At 42.2% G+C, this 20,904-nt stretch overlaps 1 protein-coding gene across 1 annotated transcript; it reads right to left on the reverse strand.

The window, feature by feature from the left end:
• Positions 1 to 8,518: 8,518 nt before the first annotated feature.
• Positions 8,519 to 16,737, reverse strand: ppef2b (protein phosphatase with EF-hand domain 2b; the record flags this gene model as incomplete). Its single annotated transcript, XM_084486358.1, has 15 exons — positions 16,611 to 16,737; positions 16,220 to 16,274; positions 15,889 to 16,064; positions 15,055 to 15,169; positions 14,856 to 14,902; positions 14,585 to 14,751; positions 14,375 to 14,411; positions 13,949 to 14,098; positions 13,497 to 13,802; positions 12,955 to 13,140; positions 12,518 to 12,660; positions 11,802 to 11,908; positions 10,975 to 11,138; positions 10,671 to 10,758; positions 8,519 to 8,703 (listed from the first exon to the last, which is right to left on the reverse strand). The coding sequence occupies exons 1-15, from the start codon at positions 16,734 to 16,736 to the stop codon at positions 8,519 to 8,521; spliced, it is 2,052 nt and encodes a 683-aa protein (XP_084342484.1). The 5' UTR covers position 16,737.
• Positions 16,738 to 20,904: the final 4,167 nt, after the last annotated feature.

Below are 20,904 nucleotides of genomic sequence, written 5' to 3' on the forward strand. Positions count from 1 at the left end.
TTGCAGAGTCTGCAGAGATTGGTGGTTGATGATGTGTGCTTGAACTGCTGGTGGATGGTTGATCATCTAAATCTTCCTCCTGGTCTTGAGGAACTCCTTGCACATATCTAAGCATTGACCCTGCATTCAGAAATACAAGAAAAAATACTCAGGGATTGTACACTGAAATACAGTTTTGCACCTTGATTCAAAAACAATATTACATATTAATTACAGGTTTATGTAAGCCAATGTGTAAATCACTGATGCATGACAACATTTAAAACTATTTTACCTTTAAGACAATGATTGATGGCTCACAATCTAAAAAAAATCTACATAATTGGAAAACTATGAATGTGAAGGGAGGGGATCTACATAACTAAGATTTCTTTATTTTCTTTCAAATTGTAGTTTCACCTGCAGATGTTGCCCTGCAGATGCAAGGTTTCTCAGAATTCATGTTACCAGGAGCCATTCTCCATTCATCAACTCATTACTTTAAAGTATCATCTGTAGCATTACTTTTTCCACTACAGTACACAATTGCATACTCGTTGGTTCACAGTACACATGCATAACGTCATAACGTAGGCTACATAACAAACGCCAAATAAACGTCCTGAAAGTAGACCAGTAGACCTAGGCCTATACAAGTAAACTTGGCTAATACTTGGCTGACGACTTCTGATGGCTAAAATAATATAGGAGCTAACGTTAGTTTGTTGACGTTAACGGTAGCTACATAACAAACGCCAAATAAACGTCCTGAAATGCAGTAGACCTAGGCCTATATAAGTAAACTTGGCTAATACTTGGCTGACGACTTCTGATGGCTAAAATAATATAGGAGCTAAGCTAACGTTAGTTTGTTGACGTTAACGGTAACGTTAACATTACGTGTCATGAGCATAGACAGACATTCATACAAGGACTAAATTACAGAATTAGCCATTTTGATTTAAAACATTGTCTTACCTGCCATCGACGTGCGTGCATCATCTCGCTGTCTCTTCTTTTTTCTCTTATCCGCCCCGACTCTTGACGCCTTTTCGAGGCCATGTCCAAACACAGGTGTCTGCCAAACTTGAGAATAATCTAATCGAACATACCACTGGGATGTGGGGGAGGGGGGCACCAAGGGGAGAGAGAGAGGGCCGCACAGGAGACGCAAATGTTACTTTTGTATTGCTATTAACACGTTTTACACATGTTCATTTTAAATACATCGCGTTATTATGATTATTATTATTATTATTATTATTATTATTATTATTATTATAGCAGGGTCCGCGGTTGTAAATGTTGACTGTGGGGGGGGGGGGGGGGGGGGGGGGGGGAGGGGGGGCATGTTAAATAAGTGCGGTGTAAAACCAAAGATAATACCGTTAGCATCTACAACTTGTATTTAATAAGCCTAATTTGTTCTGTGCTGTGTCCTGATTGGCTGAAGATAAATAGCCAAATCGTTGCGTTCTAAAACTGGACCTGGCGATTTGACATGTTCAATCTTTGGGGACTCCTTGCAACGGCATCAGCATCAACTTTTCCTCTGTGGTATCAATGATGAATTTACCTTAACATGTTGGCTGTAACTGTTGTAATTAGTATAGTTGTAATTAGAATAGTTGGTTGAATAATGGACTTGGCCTACATGGACGCAAGATAACCTAATGTGCTATAATATTGATTTTGATAAGGGTGATGTGTACCTTTTTCAAAATATTGTTCATGTTTCATATATATTTTTCAAATATTTAAATATGGTAGGCCTATCACTATTAAAATGTGACTATATGTTTCTGTATACAAATGTTATATCTCCGTACATGTTTGTATATAATTGTGATATTATAGTACCTGTGGTGTAACTTTGGTGATTTGGATACACTGTGACCCCAAACGCACTCATGTGTCTTGGGGTGATTGGCAGGCGAGCCTATAAAAGGCCGCTGCGCCCTGTGACGCGTCACGTACAAGGAACACTGATGAAGGGCTAGACCCGAAACATTTCCCCTTGTTTATGTGGCCTGTAATTGTTGTTTCGGCTTTTAAAATACACTTTTGGAACTTCTCAGCCCTTGTGTGCGATCTCCCCATTCTTCACTTGATAAACACTTAAAACATTAGTTTGCCAGCTGCTGGTCAGAGATGACTATGGGCATCAAGAGAATTAACATGAAAAAGTTATGTTAAAATTCACATAACATGTCATTCACAGCTGTCTTGACATGTATGGCTTCACAGGTTCACAGGTCTAACTTGAAAATACATTCTGCATTAACATTTTTCTAGAACAATCAATGTAGCAATGTAACAATTATGTAGAAAAATATAAATCAGTCAAATTTCACATGTTGCCTTTTAGCAACAACTACATAGACTTACAAATGGGTGTAACACACATTTTACAAACATGAGTTATTAACCAGCAATTAGTCAGAGAACACAACACAAAACAATTGTGTGAAATTGTCAAATTTCACAGCTGAGAGCTGACTCAAAGAGGGAAAACCTGTTTCTTCATTTCACTTTTCTTTTTGCAATGTTTAGACTGGACAAAGCTTTTTCTTTAGAGGTCGCACACGGTTAGAGCATTTTGGGCCATTCTCCAGGAACACCTTTTGAAGTGTTTCAAAGGTGTACGTAAGGTCCTCTGGATAGGAAATATTGAGTGCATAAATGAGGCCGAGAAGGTAGGCCAAGGCAGTGGGAGTATCCGGAAGGTCCTTTACTACTATGGATTCCTCTCAGATGAGTGCGATGTTTTGGATCTTGGGGGATGAGGCTTCAGCCACACAGTCCTCAAGGACATACAGAATTCCCACAGTGACTCCCTTGGCAGCCACGTCATCTGGATCAGTTTCATGTTTGAGGACATAAAGAAATATGATTTTCAATTCAAACTCACATCACACACTACATGTCTTGTAGGGAGCCAGGCATCCCCTTTACATCTCAAATTGGATTGTCATATCCAATATGAAGTTGTCTGTCATTTTAGCTTTGTTGTTGAAGGACCATTCTGGTGTATACTGATCCATATCCCCGTCGTTCAAGCTTATCTGGTGCTGTCCATGGGAAAAATAATGAGAAAATTTGTAAAGCTGACTTAATGTGGTAAAGAACCTTCCGTTTCTGTGCCCCATTTGGTCAGCTTTATATCTCTGTCCATAATTTTATCCATGTTTTTTATCCTAATTTTCCCATTATTTTCCCTATGCACAGTATGCAATGACCTCAAACAACAGGGCTATGAATGACGTTGGCTCCTCACTCTAGTCACAAAGAACAAGGCTCTGGGAATTAACACCTCACTATACAATTGGATAACCAGCTTCCCAACCAACCGATCACAGGTGGCCAGAGTAGGAAATGTGACATCCACTATCCCTCAGCACAAGTGCTTCCCAGGGCTATGTGATGAACCCCCTGCAGAGCAGCAATCACACCTCCATCATCAAATTTGCTGCTGCAATGGGATGGTGCACCTGATCAGCAGAAACAATCAAATTGGCCTATACCTAAAATGAGCCCTATGAATTAATAAGCCATTTAAAAAAGGTCCCACGGCATGAAATCTTCACTTTATGAGGTTTTCTAACATTAATATGAGTTCACCTAGCCTATGGTCTGCCTATGGTCCCCCAGTAGCTAAAAATTGCGTTAGGTGTAAAACGAGGAATAGGTATCTTGCTCCGCCTTTGAAAAAATGAACGCTCAAACGCGCAGATTTGGGATCTGGCCCCACATGGGGCCAAGTTACCTCCCCTTTCTCTGCTTGGCCCGCCCAGAGAATTTGGCCCGCCAATGAGCTAGGACCGTGTGTGTGTGAGTGTGTGTGTGTGTGTGTGTGTGTGTGTGTGTGTGTGTGTGTGTGTGTGTGTGTGTGTGTGTGTGTACACACTGTAATGCAAGTGTTCTTTGGGTAACCGTTCTGCTGTTGGAGCATAACACGCAACACAATAACGCAAGCTTGCATAAAGCTCCCATTTGGTGAAAAGACTAGACTACGTTGGGTTCTCTGAGGTCTCGTATTTTCACAACGAGAGTCGTAGTGCGGGTTATCTCGGCCATGGTTGAGAAGGAATTGGGAACCACTACATGGAGGAGAAAAGGATTGTTGCCCAGGATTGTCAGTCAGAGCCACGCTTCCCGCTGAACGCTGGCCGCCCCCGGGGCTGCCCGCTGCCCGCCGCCCGCTGCCCACCCCCGGGGCTGCGGCAGCATTCCGTCTGAGCCCCGCTGCCCGCTGCCTGCTGAACGCTGGCCGCCCCCGGGGCTGCCCGCTGAACGCCCGCTGAACGCTGGCCGCCCCCGGGGCTGCCTGCCCAGCCCCGCTGCCTGACAGCGGGGCTCCGACGGACAATCCTGGGCAACAATCCTTTTCTCCTCCATGTCGCGGTTCCCAATTCCTTCTCAACCAACCCAACGCAGTCTAGTCTTTTCACCAAATAGGAGCTTTATGCAAGCTTGCGTTATTGTGTTGCGTGTTATGCACCATAACACCAACAGCAGAACGTTTATCCAAATAACAAAGAACACTTGCGTTACAGTGTGTGTACACACACACACACACGCACACACACACACACACACACACACACACAGGGTAACATGGCCCCATATGAAATATGGGGCTGGCAGCCAAATCAAAGCGTTTCAGCGATCCTTTTTTCAAAGATTGAGCAAGATAGCTACTTCTCGGTTTACACCAAACGCAATTTTTAGCTACTGGGGGGCCATAGGGAGGCTAGGGGAACTCAACTTAATGTTAGAAAAGCTCATAAAGTGAAAATTTCATGCCATGGGACATTTAAAGCATCCATAAAATAGCATGCCATGGGACCTTTAAACAAATAACATTTCCTAGCATTCAGCTAATATCTCCTCATGATCCAATAGCTGTGCGACCCCTGAGGGTGTTGTAAAAAAACTCTGGTCTTCTCAGCAGCACATAGGCTGATAACTATGAAAACTATACTACCGTAATTTCCCTCATATAGGCCGCATCATGGACAAACCGCAAACCTGCAATTTATGTATTAAAAAAAACAATTGTGTGCATGAGAACGGTGAGAGCACATCAAACACGTGTAGCAGCTAGGACCCGTCTTTCTTTACTGTCTCCGAGTGTGTCGCTGTTAAACACCTGACAATGAGCTAGTTTACCATGATAAGACGGCCATATGAATCTGGAAAAAATGAATAAAGACAGGATTTGGTCTCCTATATTTCCTATGCAGGATAACTCATGTGTGTTTCCATTGAAAACAAGAAAATTCAAAGTGATCTTAAACTTTAAACCTACTCTACGTTCTGTTGGGAAAAAGCATCAACCAAGAAATTTAAACAAATAATACAAACTGAACTTCCACCATCATGCATAGCACACATTTAAACAGATAAAAGAGCAGGTGTTACGGCCTTGAGCCGACCACATTGTCTCCCCTCCCTCTGCATGCGCTACCCCTCCTGTTTCCCCCAAAGCAGCTCAAGTGGGCGGGTCCATCCATCCCCTGATTAGCCCTGGCGGCTGAGTGGTGCGGGGCCCAGCCAACCAGAGAGCAACAGCGCCGTGGAGGCGTATAAAAGCCTGATGCGCCCTACAAGCGGCGGCAGACACCTGTAGGGAACGAAGGCGTGTAGTCGCATTCTGTTGGTCGCAAGAGTTTGCATGTGTGTGTTCCCAGATTTGGGCCAGGGTAAGAGGAATCGCTCCAATATTGATTTTGTTCACTTGCACTCCCATTTACGTTTTTCACTGTTTAGACACACTAGGTTTAGGGGCTGCTGATCATTTGTATTTCTGTTTCGTAATGCTAGAGTAGCCGGTTATGTTTTGTTTTAGGACTATTCACTGGTACCAAAAGAATGACCTGACATGTGGTGAGTGATATGGCTGTGATCTAGCCCCCTAGTTCTAGCCAAAACGGGTAGCCTCGGTCTAACATCTGCCGACAACAACCTATATATCAAAGCAGCATCTTCCTCATGGTATAATCTGAAACCCCTGTCAAATGCGCTAGAGGGACTCACTTCACAACAACCAATAAGCTTTTATATAAGACAGGCAATTAACTTCCCTTCCCTCTCTCAAGCAGTCCAAGGGCGAAACAGAAATAAACTTTCAGATTTTCTACTTGTGTAGTAACTTCAATTACAGTATCTTCAGGGCTCCAGAGTGCGACTAAATGCGACCAAATTAGTCGCACTCTGGAGCCCTAGTATGTTCAATTGCAGCAAAATAACCTATAAATATATGATATATAGTGTTGGAGCACAATGTTGTTTTATAGGTGAATAACCCTTTAAGCACAAGCCCTTTTATTTGGAAATGTTTTATTTTTAAATGTTCAATTCCGGCTAGGTGAAGCACTTGAAACCCCAAAATTTTTGGGTGCACCTAAATTTTGTGCTGGTGCACCTAAAAAGAAAAGTTAGGCGCACCAGTGCAACCAATGCAAAAAGTTAGTCTGGAGCCCTGATCTTCATTTTACAATTGTATCTCTATGCTTGTAAAATCTACGTTATATTAATGACCATTAATACTTACAAGACACTACTTGAAAAGTAGATTAGGATCTTCATGTAGGAACACAGGAAGTCCTTTCATGGCTGCTTCCTTGCTGTGTCAGACGATGTTGGTGGTCTCAAAGAAAAAAAAAAATATATAGAAAGATAGCTCTAATAATAGCAAGACTAATTGTAATTCAACAGATTGAATTTCATCTGGGAAAAAGTATTGTTTGGTACTGTAGTGTACTGTGCACACACCTCATCATCAAGCTTTCTCAGTATCTCCTTCAGGTCCTTGCCAAACTCTGTTTTTCGGGCGCGGTACAAACTCAGCAGTAGGGGTGCATGTTTTTCTACTGCAGCTCTGAATGTTCCGAGTAGATCTTTGTTTGTAATACAGAAAAACTCCTCACAAATCTGTAAAATGCAGGAAAAAACAAATATGTACAGAGGAATAGTAAGTAAATTGGGAGAATTTGTAACCTGTCAAAAATTGTCTATAGCCATTATAATTTTTAAAAGCATTTACAGCCACTCCAGGTTGTAGTGGGTGTGTGAGTGCGTGAATGAATCGGAATCTTTGTGCGTGTGTGTTACGAGCGTATGCGATTTCAAAGTAACAAACAAACTCAAAACCAATGCATGCATCCAAACTATTCCTTCAAAACCAAATTAAAAAAAATCTAAAACAGCGTCGCTTATTCGCTTCAAATACTTTTTCTTTTCAAAACTTGAGAATTAGTGGTAGTTAGATGTTGAACCTCCTCCCTATATGCTGTTACATCCTCATCCTCTGATCAGGCCCACCACAGTGGTGTCATCTGCAAACTTGATTATGGCATTGGAGCCATAAACAGCCATAATCATTAACAAGGTGTGGAGTGTGGATATCAGTGGAATCAGTAGTGTAAGGTGTGCATGAGGGATGATGTTGTAAGGTGCATCCCAGAGGTGGGTGGTGATGTAAAAGCCCACGACCATGTCGATGGAGTAGTGCTTGTTAGCCGCCACAATGAATCAAATCCCAAACCGGTTTAACACCCAGGAGATGGTGTGCATCAGACACGCCCAAACTGGTTTAACAACCAGGAGAAGGTGTGCATCAGATCCCAAGATCGTGGAGTATCTGCAATTAAAAGCAATCATGCAAGGATAAATCTAGTGATATATGCTTTGTCAACAAATTCCATGAGAAGAAAAAAAACAATAGATGAGTGATCCTACTAACAAGTATTATTTCTGTAGCCAAAGCCTGGTGTGGCATAAACATGGACACAAAGCATTTTCATATATATTTATAAATAAAAATAAATAAATGTTCACCCACCAACCCATGGCCCATTTATTGTGAAAGCCCTGCACAGAGCTGGCAGAATTGAGAGCAGAAGCCAGGGTGCGAGTTCTGAGTAGATGCCCTGCAGCCCCCCTCTTTTCCCCTTTCCTGCAGCCTGTCGCTAAATAAAAACAGTCCTTTCAGAGTAATCCTCAATGTCTGTGAGGTCGTGGTAGGTGAATAAAACATAAAATATACAATAAAACATAAAACAATAAAACATAAAGCTCTTAGATCACTACTACCAATAAACATCCAACCGTACCCTTACCCAACCTTAAAATTCAACACATTTTCTTTTGAATGGCATTTGCACTGGGCAGAGGACTGCAAATCATGAATTATTGCTAGAATATAATCACAATCCCTCCAGAAAGTAGGTAAACAAGTGTTGGTGATGATGATGCAGATGACCCCTGTAGGTGTGCAGTGTTTTTTTCTTAAGCCAGGAACCCCTCCAGCCCAAGACATTACACTTACATTTCATTTATTTCGCTTGTGTCCAAACAGACAAACAGTACATTCAACAATGGAAACACAATCCAAAAAGTGCAAGAATAATTTCAGTACATAAAATTCATCGACTAAGCTAAGCAACTGCTTTAACTGCTAGAATATAGAAACAAGGGAGCTTTGTATTTGTCTATGTATTTGTAAGCCCATGAAGGGCCCCCCCCCACTCCCAGGCTATGAGGGGACAGCGAGGGCCACCAGGCGAAAGGCCTCCATGAACTCATTGATGTCTATGCTGCCGTCCTTGTTGAAGTCGATGCTGAGGGCCAGGTCAGCGATGGCCTCATCGTCCACTTCTGTCTTCAGATGGGCGCTCAAGAGCTTCCAGGTCTGCCGGAACTCTTCGAATGACAGTGATCCTGGGGGCGGAGAAAACGATTGTTCTGTTCCAACCCGTTGAAAATACGAGTGTTGTGGTTACGGTTGGCCGCTGGTTTCAGTGTCGAGTTTAAACGTGACGCGAGGCAAAGTTGTGTTGTTATGTTGTTGTTGTTGTTGTGTTTACTTGAACCCACTTCCAGCTTAAAATGCTGCACTGACAACAGCAACTTATATTGATTGGTGGTATCTCAATAGATTAAATCACATGCTGATTTCATAATCAGACAGTTTTGATTTAAGGTTAGATACGGGCTTGTAAGAACTGATGATGTAATAATGACGCAAAATGTAATCTTGAATAATGTCATATAATATTTTAATAAAAACATATAATCTTTATGCGCATAATGTTAAACATTATTACATTATACATAATTTATAAAATGCAAGTAAAAGCAAGTAAGCAAGCAAGTAAAATATAATAGTTATAATTGTAAAACAAATACATTCTAAAAATAAATGCATTATGAATTAATCAAGTAGATTTTTATTGTAACTCAAGGTTGTAGGTTACATTTTATTTGTTAATACACTAATTCAGATTATAATAATTGTGTGTTCAAATAAACCCTTTTACCAACAAAAACTAATATTAGCATGGGTGGACCCAGCAGGAATCCAGACATAAAGACTATACTATACACCTGGTTTGAACTGTAACTGGATAATATTTAGATCAAAATAGACAGTATATTTTGTTATTTCACAAAAAAACTATTGAGTTGTTGAATGTAAAATAATATAAACAGTGTTTATATATGAAATGGTAAGACCAGGTGAAACCTGGTGTGTGTTGTTTGGATTCCTTCTGGGGATTGTTCGCATCGATAATAATTAGAAACACGTAATATATCAACATTATAATCTGAACCAGTGTTTTAACAAATAAAATGTTACCTACAATTTGATCCTTGAGTTACATTGAAAACCATTAAAACTGTGATTTTATAGTGTGCAATCTACCTTGAATCAACAACCTTATTAATTCATAATTGATTTACTTGTTTTGAAGTACACAATTATTACACAATTAAGGCAAAAATAATTGAATTGCTTGATCATTTTATAAATGAAGTATAATGTGATTATGGATAACATTATGCACCAAAAAGTTATTATGTTATCGGCCAAGCAATTTTTCTACATTACTGACCAGTCATTACATTATCAGTTTTTATTAAAAAAAATAATATAATATTATCAACCAGTTATTGCATTATCAGTATTTATATATACTCTGTATATATAAAAAAACATCAGTTCTAACAAGGCTTGATCCCTGAGGTGCATAGATTTATTGTCTAGGATTTGACAATGCAGAATTATCTATTCTGCTTCGGTTGGACCTCAGTTTGGTCTGCTCATGTAGCAGTTAATATGGAGAACATTCATGAGCCAAAACATTTGGTGGCACAGAAATGGATTCTAGGTTGAAATATACTGTATATCTACCCTGTAATCTAATATCATGATAATCATGCAATATTGACCATGAACACAACATTTCAAAACAACAGATTTGTACCTTCTTCTTAGAGTTCTTAGCTGTGGGAAAGAATTTCCGCTTGTGTACCAAAGGAAGTGTTGTAGATACTTCTCATCAAAATATTTACAGAGAGTACAATTGGAATCCCATATCTTAGAGAGCGGCTTGCCAAAAGATACAATGGAAGGCTTTAGAGGACACAATAAGCACAACATGGTCAGAAATAGAACCAAGTCACAAGGTCATTCGACTTGGACGTTCCAGATGTTCAGTTCACAATATGTTGCAGTCTACCTGTAGACCTCCTAGAGGCAAATGACCCAGACTGAACTTTACTCACAGGAATTTCAAAGTAAGTTGCTTTGGATAAAAGCATCTTGACTAGATGGAGTTATATGCTCCATACATATAAAGGTAAGTGAAAACCGACAGCTTAAAAGAGGCTTATCTTAGTCTCACCTGAGTGGTCTGTGTCTATGATCCTGAAGATGGTCTCCAGGTTGGAGTGGTTTCTGTACATGGTCTCCAGGATACTGGCATCGGAGAGCTGACATTTAAAGGGACAGCGTGGTCATTTTAAACACAGGTCCATGAATAGCACGCGTTATTGTTCTGTGTGTATCAATAAACATCAGCATGCTTGTATGTCATTCATGCAAATAGATTACACTTGCACAAGCACAAGCGCGCACCCACACGCACACGCACACGCACACACACACACACACACACACACACACACACACACACACACACAATGGACCTCATGTTTGGGCTCGCTGAAGACCAGCTCCTGGATCCACTCCTGGTAGTCCAGCATGCCGTCCTGGGTGCTGGTGACCAGCTGTGAGCGCAGGACTCTCCAGGGCAGCCCCAACTTCAGCACCCCCTCCATGGCACTGGCCCAGTGCTTCAGAGAGATCACCCCTGGTGCACGGACCGCAGCACTGCAGCTTAGTGACGTCACGTCTTTTGCTTTCCTACACAGCCACTAGATGGCGATGAATAAGCACCAGGGCTACATGGCCCTGCACTATCTTGTCTCCCAGGGAATAGAAACATCTGTTTTGCAGGGAGACCATTCTTTCTAGCTTCTCGGTTTTTCCCTGTTCAATGCATTTGTAATCTCTAAATTTTTTGAGATTACTGAGTGCAAAATAAATATTTTTTACAAAATATTATATATTATTATTATCATTAGGATTAGGATCCTAATATATTATTATGATCATAGAGATTATCATTATTGTTATTATTGATATTATTGCTGACCCTTAACCCTGACAGTGATAAAACCAGGGTATTGATCTCCCCTGTATTCTCATAGTAGTAGTTCTATGTTGAGGTATTTCATGTGTACCACAAGAAATACCTCATGTGTTCTAAACGGTTGTAGGTTTAACCAATTGCGTCCAGAGATATTTTGGTCCTCGTCCATTGTTAATGCCCCTTGACTGCCCAGACTAATATGAAGGGTTCCAGACTCATATGCATTTGCAAAATTGGTGTGGCGACGTCAGGCTCACTTGAAGTAACCATCAAAGAACTTTTTTCGGCGGAGCGGTTTCAAGAGTGATGTTAAAGGAGTACCTGTGTTGTTAGGATCATAGTGCTGGAACGCACAGAGGAGGTCTGACTTGTGGGCAAACAGCTGCTCCCTCAGGGCGCAGAGAGCCGACCGCTCTGTTCTCCCGATACTGAGAAGCGCACACACACACACACACGACCGTACTGCATCATAGATCATACCGTATTCACCTTGCCTGTTCATTGCTTTGATCGTAGTAAAATAAAAAAAATGTCTGTTAAGGGGGCAGGATAGTTTAGTCGTTATTCAAGTCGGTGTTCAACTTCTATAGCCCAAAAAGGTTCTGGGGTTCGATCCCCCTGGAGTCTAGCTATAGCTGCATCCTTAAGTAAGATGACCTAGCCCCCTGTCAGCCCATTCATGACCTGCATCCCAATTCACCTTCACGTCGCTTTGGATTGGAGTGTCTGCAGCAAAATGACGCAATAGTAAACAGAAGTTCCACAAGCCCGCTCGGAACATGCGCCCGATCAAGCCAGCGCTGTCCTTGCCCTTCCTTATCGCCCAGTCCTCCAAAGTATTCCTTTGATTGCGTTTCCGCTTCGCTCAAAACACTTTTTCAAATTCTACCATCAGTTCAAAATCTTCCCATAGTCAGTGTTGTAGGAGTATCTACACTATCTACACACTTCTACAAGACAAATTATCCTTCCCACGGTGGCTGGAAAGAGTGTGGTGCAGGATGAGTGGGAGGCTGGGCGGAGGTGTGGTCCCATACCTCTGTCTGAGGGTGAGGGTCCGGCAGGTCTGGCTGGACTGGTATTGGATGAGGTGTGGTACCAGGTCGGGGCCCATGCGGATGTAAGCCCCCCGGTTGCTGCCCACCTCGTAGTAGTTGGACGCTGAGAATAATGTCAGCACCTGGGAACCAAACAAGAGAAGCCAACTAAAGAAAGTTTAGTTTAGTTTAGTTAATTGGTTTAGTTGACAGGGACCATGTACAAAACAGGTTCTATGCCAGAGTCAGCTGAATAGCTAATTTGCATCTGTGGTCCCTGAAAGTAGGGGCCTGACAGCAGCCAGGGCCTTTAACTCCCAAAGTTCAAAGGTTCTGCGGAACGATGCCTGCAGTCAACATGAAGGCATCCCTGCACGTCGCGATCCCATAAAAGCCTCTACTTAAAGACTCATAAATACACTGTAGCACCACCCCACCTTGCGGTTGTGGCAGAATTCGTAGCCGTCCTGCTTGCATTCGTGGGAGCGGATGAGCAGCTGGAGGTGGTGTCTCCCCAGCACCTCCTCTGTGACGTCGGGCCCCCAGTAGCAGCCCCCGCCCCGCACCTGGTTGGGCTGGCAGCCGTCCTGGGCCATGGGGTCGCTCCACAGGAGGTCCACCATCTGAGACGGCCACGCCCCCATCGTTCAATCGTTAAAAGGACCCATCCCATCGTTAAGGGCATCGGGAATGAAATGCAGACATATGAAATAACTGAAACAATGACTTTATACCCTGTGGTGGGAATGTTCCTTTGGCCTCGATTTTGGTTTTACTTTAACTATCGTCGTTTAGCAGATGCTTTCATTATCTTGTATTTTGTATTTTGAATGCAGCTTTGCGTTTCATTAATAAGCAGGTGATGGTAAGAAGCATCAAGCTCAAAGGATGCCTGGGCATACTGTGTGGACATGGGGTGGTTTTCGAACCCACAGCCATTCAGCTCAGTTCAACCACTCCTCTTCTTCCTCTCACTCACTTGTTTCCACTCGTCCCGTTCTGGTGTCCAGGGCTGCAGGTCCGAGTCGTCGTCATCAGCGTCGTCGTCGTCGTCAGAGGAGGAGGAGGACACCAGCCTCCTCAGCTCCTGGAGGGACTGGCTGAGACCCGCCTGCTGCCGCCTCCGTCTCAGCTCCTCATCCACCGCCGTGCTGGTGTGGAGGGATCGCCGTTGGGCGCCGTGACTGGATCCGGGGCCCGGGGCCGGGACACTAGGGTCCCATCGCCCCTCGCCCCCCGTCCTCGACCGGCGACTTCTCTTGGGCTGCCGAAGCGCGGACACGTACTGGAAACATGTTCACAGAGGAACGGACGGACAGAGGGACAGATGGATAGAAGAGACAGACCAAACATGAGACTTTTCTTTGTGGTGCGCAGAGATTGATCAGGGCACCTTCTCACGGGTTCTGATGGTTCTGCCGAATGGTTTACCTTGTGTCTTTCCATCCTGCTGATGACGTTGAGGTCTGTGGTGTCGGATATCCCCCCGTGGACCACCAGCACCTTGCTATCGATCACCGTGGCCAGGGGCAGCCAGCTGAACATCTTCTGCAGAAGCTTCAAGATCTTCTTGCCGTGAACCTATGGAAGGAGTGTTTCGTAAACTTTGGGTCGGGTGCCAAAATTGGGTTGCAATCCAGTGAGAGGATGGTTGAGCACTGACAACCAACAGAGTGTGCGGTTGTTGGGTCATATCATATTTAGATATGTGTCTAGATGAATTTAATCAGTATCAGATTCAGAGTCTGAATTTACTTTATTAGCAAGTATGTGTAGCCATACACGAAATTTCCAATATCCATGATGACGGTAGAAAAACAGCAAAACTGGGGTCAATTTAAGTTGTTAAAAACCTACCCTATATTTTCCAAGCACTTCTTTGGTGAAACCATATCTGCAACAAATAAATAACACATAATAGATTAGTGATTGGCTTCGGCTTCAGGCCATCATGAGGATGAACATAAGGAAGGACGTGGCATAGATCGATTGAGGGATAGGGAGGAGGGTAACGGCTGCTGGTGTGTCCGCTGGGGTTAGGGTAAGGGTGAGGGGCGCCAGGCCCACCTCAGGTTAACAATGTGGTCCTCGTGGTTCCCCCTGTTGAGGTGGACCCCGTTGGGGTACACCAGCAGGAAGGCAAACAGAATGAGGAGGATCTCCATGGAACTCTTGCCACGGTCCACAAAGTCTCCGTTGAAAACATAGGGCTTCTCCGAGGAGGGCAGGCCATTCTGCGAGACCAAGGGAAAGAGTTGCAGTTATTTTATGATGGAATTCAAGTATAATAAAAAAATATTCCTTCATTAGCCTACTTGTTGGTGACATCTGTACGTACCTTATAAAATACTAATAGCAGATCTTCTAATTGCCCATGCAAGTCTCCTAGGATAAAAAGCATTCATGTTTTCCGTCATTATGAGAAAACATTTGCATAGTAAGTGTGTGTGTGCATGCACGTGTGTCTGTGTGTGTCTGTGTGTGTGTGTGTGTGTGTGTGTGTGTGTGTGTGTGTGTGTGTGTGTGTGAGTGTGTACCGCATATGGTGATCTCCTTTGAGTGGCAGGTGGAGACGTGATTAATGTTGGGTAGGATTCTCAGGAGCTTCCAAGCCTCTCCGAGAAGCTGCAGGACATACCGGGAATGAAGCAGCTACTAGGAACAACGAAAACATGGAAAGACAAAAAACACGAAACGCTAGATCATGGGATACAGATAACACATGTTATTTTGGGGAAGAACACTGTCGTTGTCATTGTAGTACATAGCCGGCTAATGTACAGTATCTTGAACAAATGAATTATAAAGGTTTTTTTTCTGCAAAACCATATCACTAACATTAGCCCTATAATAATAGGTGTGATGATTAGTGTTAGAAATAGGTAATTAGTGATATTAATAATAATAATAATACAAATAGAACATTCTATTTTTATAGCGCCTTGCATGAATACAAATGTACAAATGTGTGTTTAAACTTCTAAAGCCATAGTCACCAATTATAAAAATATGAATTATTCCTTCTATGTTCACATATGCATGTGCACACACACCTTAAAGGTGACATATTATACCACCAGGTGTGAGTGTGATTAGCCGTTACAAGCCGTTTTGAAAATCTGACATCACAAGTGGGTGTGTCCACCTAGATGTATGACGGATAGATGAGCAATGTTTGCTACAGTCCACTGGGTAGGCTGGTAGACTGATCTATCCAGCATACATCTAGGTGGACATGCCCACTTGTGATTTCAGAAGAGGCCGATTTTCCAAATAGCTTGTAACGGCTAATCACACTCACACCTGGTGGTATAATATGTCACCTTCAAGGCAACTCAAATCACAGGCCCTGGCCCCACCAGTGCACCTACCTGCTTGTGCTTGAAGGCCTCCACCAGTTTGGACGCCTCACAGAAGGTCATGGGGAAGGTGAGGTGGGGTCCGTGGTAACCGTCGGATACCTCAATGCTTTTGTAGCAGAAGTACCTCTCCCATTCCGTATCATGGACCACGTCGTTCTCGCGGAATATATGAGAGATGAGACTCCCTGAGGAGGGACGGAAGACAGACGGGAAGACAGAGAGACGTGGCAGAGGCACTCAGCGTTTGGGAGGGGGAGGGAAGGGGGCTTAAAGTGGAGCTTGGATCACTCTATAATAATCTAAGAGGACCTGAATGGGATTATGGAAGGCATTATCTCACTTTCACTACTGGCTGGAGTGAAGTGTTCCATCAGGTAGCCGAAGAAATTGTAGAGCTGGGAATGATGAGGGAAATGAATAATCAACCATCAATAATAAACTATGTGTGATTGAAGGAAATACATGTAATGGCTGATGAAGGTTTGTAAGGAAAAATATAATTTAAAGAAAGAAAGGTCTTCTCTTTAGGCTGGACTACATGGCAGATAGTGATGTCTGCATCGTTGTTCAGGGGAGATTAGGGTTACGGGTGTTTTAAATTGTTCAAGAATAAGGCAGAATATATTCAAACTTTTATGTTATTTCAATAAAGAGAGAAGGCCAGAATACATGTCAGGTATGACAGCGGCAATGGTTCACAAAGGCAGTTCATCATTTGAGGACAAATGCACCTTGATCTGATCCTGTTCTCCGGCGTACTCGATGGACTGGAAGATGTTCCAGGTGCACCTGCGTCTCATCTCCAGCCGGGCCACGTACTGCCGGTACCAGCGCTGGATCAGAAGAGCTGCCCTCATGGCTGGAGAGGAGGGAAATGATTGATGGATGAGCGGAGGAGAAACATATAAACCAAAGAATAGTTTGAGGTGTGCATTGAAGATGCGCTCCTCCGAAACAACACAAACTGGATTTTGGTGTATTGTTACAGGAAGCAGGATAGTTTAGTGTAGCTATGGTGACTCCAAGCCATGAGGTCCTAGGTTCGATCCCCAATGTCCGCAGCTGACCTGTAGGCAGGCCTCACCCACTACCTGTTCCGCTCCTTAATGAACTGTATCTACGTTCACTGTAAGTCACTTTGGATAATTAAAAGCATCTGCTAAATTAAGAAATAATAGCAAACAAAAGCAAACAATAATAATGGGTCAAAAGACTCACCGGTGGCAGCTTCACCGATAGCATAGGGTTTAAGTAAATAGATCAATGTACCATATCTAGAAATGTGAAAAATGTGCAGGATGTTCAAAAGGATCAATACCGTTAAACATATATTTACCTGGAACGGAGATATGTTCTGGGGAAAAAACACAAGAAAAAGAGAGAAAACCTTAAACTAAAACAAATATCTGTTTATTGACGGGTGAATATCTTTCTCTTTTCCGCTCTCTCTCTCTTACTATAGATGCATATCTATATTTATTATATTTCACCTTTCCACACACCATAGTTAGGAATGTCCTGGAACTATGAAGCTCACGTGATCAAGTGATTGTACCGTACCTCTTTCCCTCTTCTTTCCCAGAGATGCTGCTGCCTTTCCCATCCCACACCCCATGACCTGTGGTGGTATCTTCACTGCCAAAGAAAAAACAACATTCAAATCAATATTAATATATCCCATCTTTGTATATATTGGTATGTTCAAATATAGTGTCACAATGTCTCTGACCGTAAAAGAGAGGATTTGGTGCACAAAGTAAGCATTCATTTACTTAATGTGACTGAAGTGTAAGACACATTTTCAACACAGGTATGTATTAGTATGAATGCACAGGTAAGTATTTAGAAACAGTGACATAACACTGCTGCAAGTATTCACTGTCATCATTCTTCAACAATGCATATTAGGAAAATTGTAATAACTTGTATAATAAATAATAGTTGAATAATTAAGAATAATACATCAGAATCCTCCTTGATCACAGGATATTTTAAATATAGAGATTGTGATTGGACCAATAGCAGTCAATCCACCACCAAGACCTTGTAAACAAAAACCTTACCTAGTTACAGTTAAAGTGTTGATTCCCAGCAGCTCCTCCGCATCCTACAAAGTTTGCCGTTGTCCTTTGCATAATTTCCACCATGATTAACACGATTAACTGCTTCCGGCACAAGTATACTCATTGCTTTGCTGTCTCTAAACCGGTTAGTTACTCCCTTTGTTTACAAGTATTTAAGACACACAACAACTCTCTGTGTCTGTCTCTGACCTGGGCTCAGTGACGTCTACTATACAGGCGAGTGTATTGGACGACAATCCCCTGTGACCACTTAATCAAAACAACAAGTTGCAAGGGGATTAGGATTAAAGATGAGTATGACCGCGCCAGCCCCGAATAAACAAGATAAATACTTGTGTGATAAAGGGCAGTCACTACTGTAGGCTTCCTTTGTTGCTGACCTCATATGCAAAACCAACCCAGTTGCAAAACCCAAAACCTGCACGTTTCTGCAAACCAAGAAAGTCAAATCTCATAGTTTCTAAACCAAAAATAAATGACATATAACTAGCACAGAAGAAAAAACACACTGATTTAAACGTTTCTACGTATTTTTGGTTCAGAAACGTTGAGATTCACCGTGTCCGTGGTTTGCTGAACCGTTCTGTACTAATAGCTATGTTTGTTCAAAACCCAACAGCATCACATTAATGTATATTGTAGTGTGTTATCATCAGTGTGGGGAAAGCTACCTTGAAAGTGTAGTGAGCTAAGGCTAAGCTACAGGTTCCTTTACATTACATTGAGCTTCAGTACACTGAAGCGGCCTACCAGAGAAATATAGCACGCTAAGCTACCGGTCTCTCTGCATTACATGAAGATTCACTACACATGCTGTAAACATTGTTTACAACTCATGTAGTCAAATTGTCAAAAAATATAATTATAATTATAAATATTATAGCTTGGTCTTCTTTTGACTAGTTGTGTTAAATACATATATATATATATATATATATATATATATATATATATATATATACATATATATACAAGTAAATCCAAACAAATGTCCTGAAGCCCCTAAACAAATAAAACGTTTTTTAAAAGCAGGTGTTAGTGAGTAGCAGACTTGAATGTTGCCAAGGACTTGTATTGGTATGGAATGAGAAGATCAAGGGATGAGATTATTGTGTTTATTTCAAATACTCCTCATGTTCTTCTCTAGTCTTAAATAATATCAATTGAATGCTCACGGTGTATCTATGTGCAGCCATACCCCCTTATGCCTGGTTTTTAACCCATTGATTTCATTGTTCATTGTCATTGACAGGGGCGTGCCATACTATTAGGCAAGCCCCATATAAGGCCTTAAGGGGTCCCCAAAATGGCGTCTTTATATTATTTAATAATAGTAGTGCCGGGATGTGTAATTACTCATGTTTTGACGGTCATTCTGCCAACCGTGCACCCATCTTTAGTCTGCAACCCCGCCAGCCCGTAATCCTGTAACACCCCCCCCCCCCCACCCCCACCCCCCCCCGCCCTGTCAACAACTCTGTCAGCCCGTAATCCCCCTCCCTCCCCCCCCCCCGTCAACAATCTCGTCCAACAATAAATAGACAAATTTCCAAAAACAACTGGTCCTAAATAATCAAAATTATTGAGTTATATAGTCCTCAATAGTGTATTGATGTTTGCTTAAATCATGCTTTATGTATATGCTGTTGAGTGTCTGAGGTGCAATTTGTGGATTGTTTCAATAGTAAGATTGTGTACAAATATTGGTAACCCTCTACAATAAGTGCACAATAATTAACCATTATTTATCAATAGTCAATGCAGTATTAGGCAGTATTAAGCATCAACTAAAAAATAACCAGCTAAAACTACAAGGATTTTTTTAAATCTTTGTACTCATTAAAGGACATTTTTCACCTTTAAAATAAATATGAATAAACTTTATAAACAATTGTGATTGATGCATGTTCAACGTATTTCACTACATTAGGCTATAGTTCACTTCACCTTTCTTTAAAGAAATAAAAAGATATGTATTTTTATAACTAATAAAAAAATAACTGTAAGGCGAACGCCAGATGGCTTCAATGAGTCTCACAGAGCCTTCCCATCGTGACATAGTGCAAAGGAACCGACCACACTTTTCAGCTGAAATCAAAACTGAAGCGCTCACTTGAGTCTGAGTTCTGATTAAGCTAAAACAAACCTGCTGCTTCAAACAGGGCCTATATATATGTTTCTTTATAGATACACATTTTAATAATAGTAATAATAATAATAATAACAGTGTCTGACTGAGAGGGCACCTGCAGCAATCAACCTCCTCAGACCTTCGGTGCAACATAAGTAGTTCTTTGTGGAGTTCTCTGTGATTGTGTTCCAGAAGAAACAGCTGTCAGCAGAGCGCCCCCCACCCCAAGTGGGAGATGTCAGACGTTCAAGGTCTTTAAGAATTTTAGAAAAAGCTTCCAAGGAATCCGTCGCCTGCTGTGAACTCCCCCTGTGGTGTCCTGGGATGAACCTTGTGTGTGTGTGTGTGTGTGTGTGTGTGTGTGTGTGTGTGTGTGTGTGTGTGTGTGTGTGTGTGTGTGTGTGTGTGTGTGTGTGTGTGTGTGTGTGTGTGTGTGTGTGTGTGTGTGTGTGTGTGTACTCACACATGTCTGAGCTGGTCCTAAGCATTCCTTTCTCCTGTTGATGAGCATGAATATTTAATCACTGGTTCCCATACCCTCTGTAAAAGCAGAATGCAGGGTTCATCTGAGGACACCAGGGAATGTTGTACTGGTTATGACCCTCTTTGGGCCTCTTTCTACTCTCAGATGTTAACTGCATCTGAACTTCCCATGATCGCATCCCCTTTTCTATGAAAAGCACAGTTGTGCTGTGCACTAATATTATTCTGATTATAATAGATCTATCTGCCAAGGTATTTCATGGCAGTGCCAATGCCTGACAGGTTTAATGGGGGTAAACAGAACATCCGGATCTCAATCAAAAGCAA

Source organism: Micromesistius poutassou (genome assembly GCF_964030765.1).
Source record: "Micromesistius poutassou genome assembly, chromosome: 22".
NCBI classification, from domain to species: domain Eukaryota; kingdom Metazoa; phylum Chordata; class Actinopteri; order Gadiformes; family Gadidae; genus Micromesistius; species Micromesistius poutassou.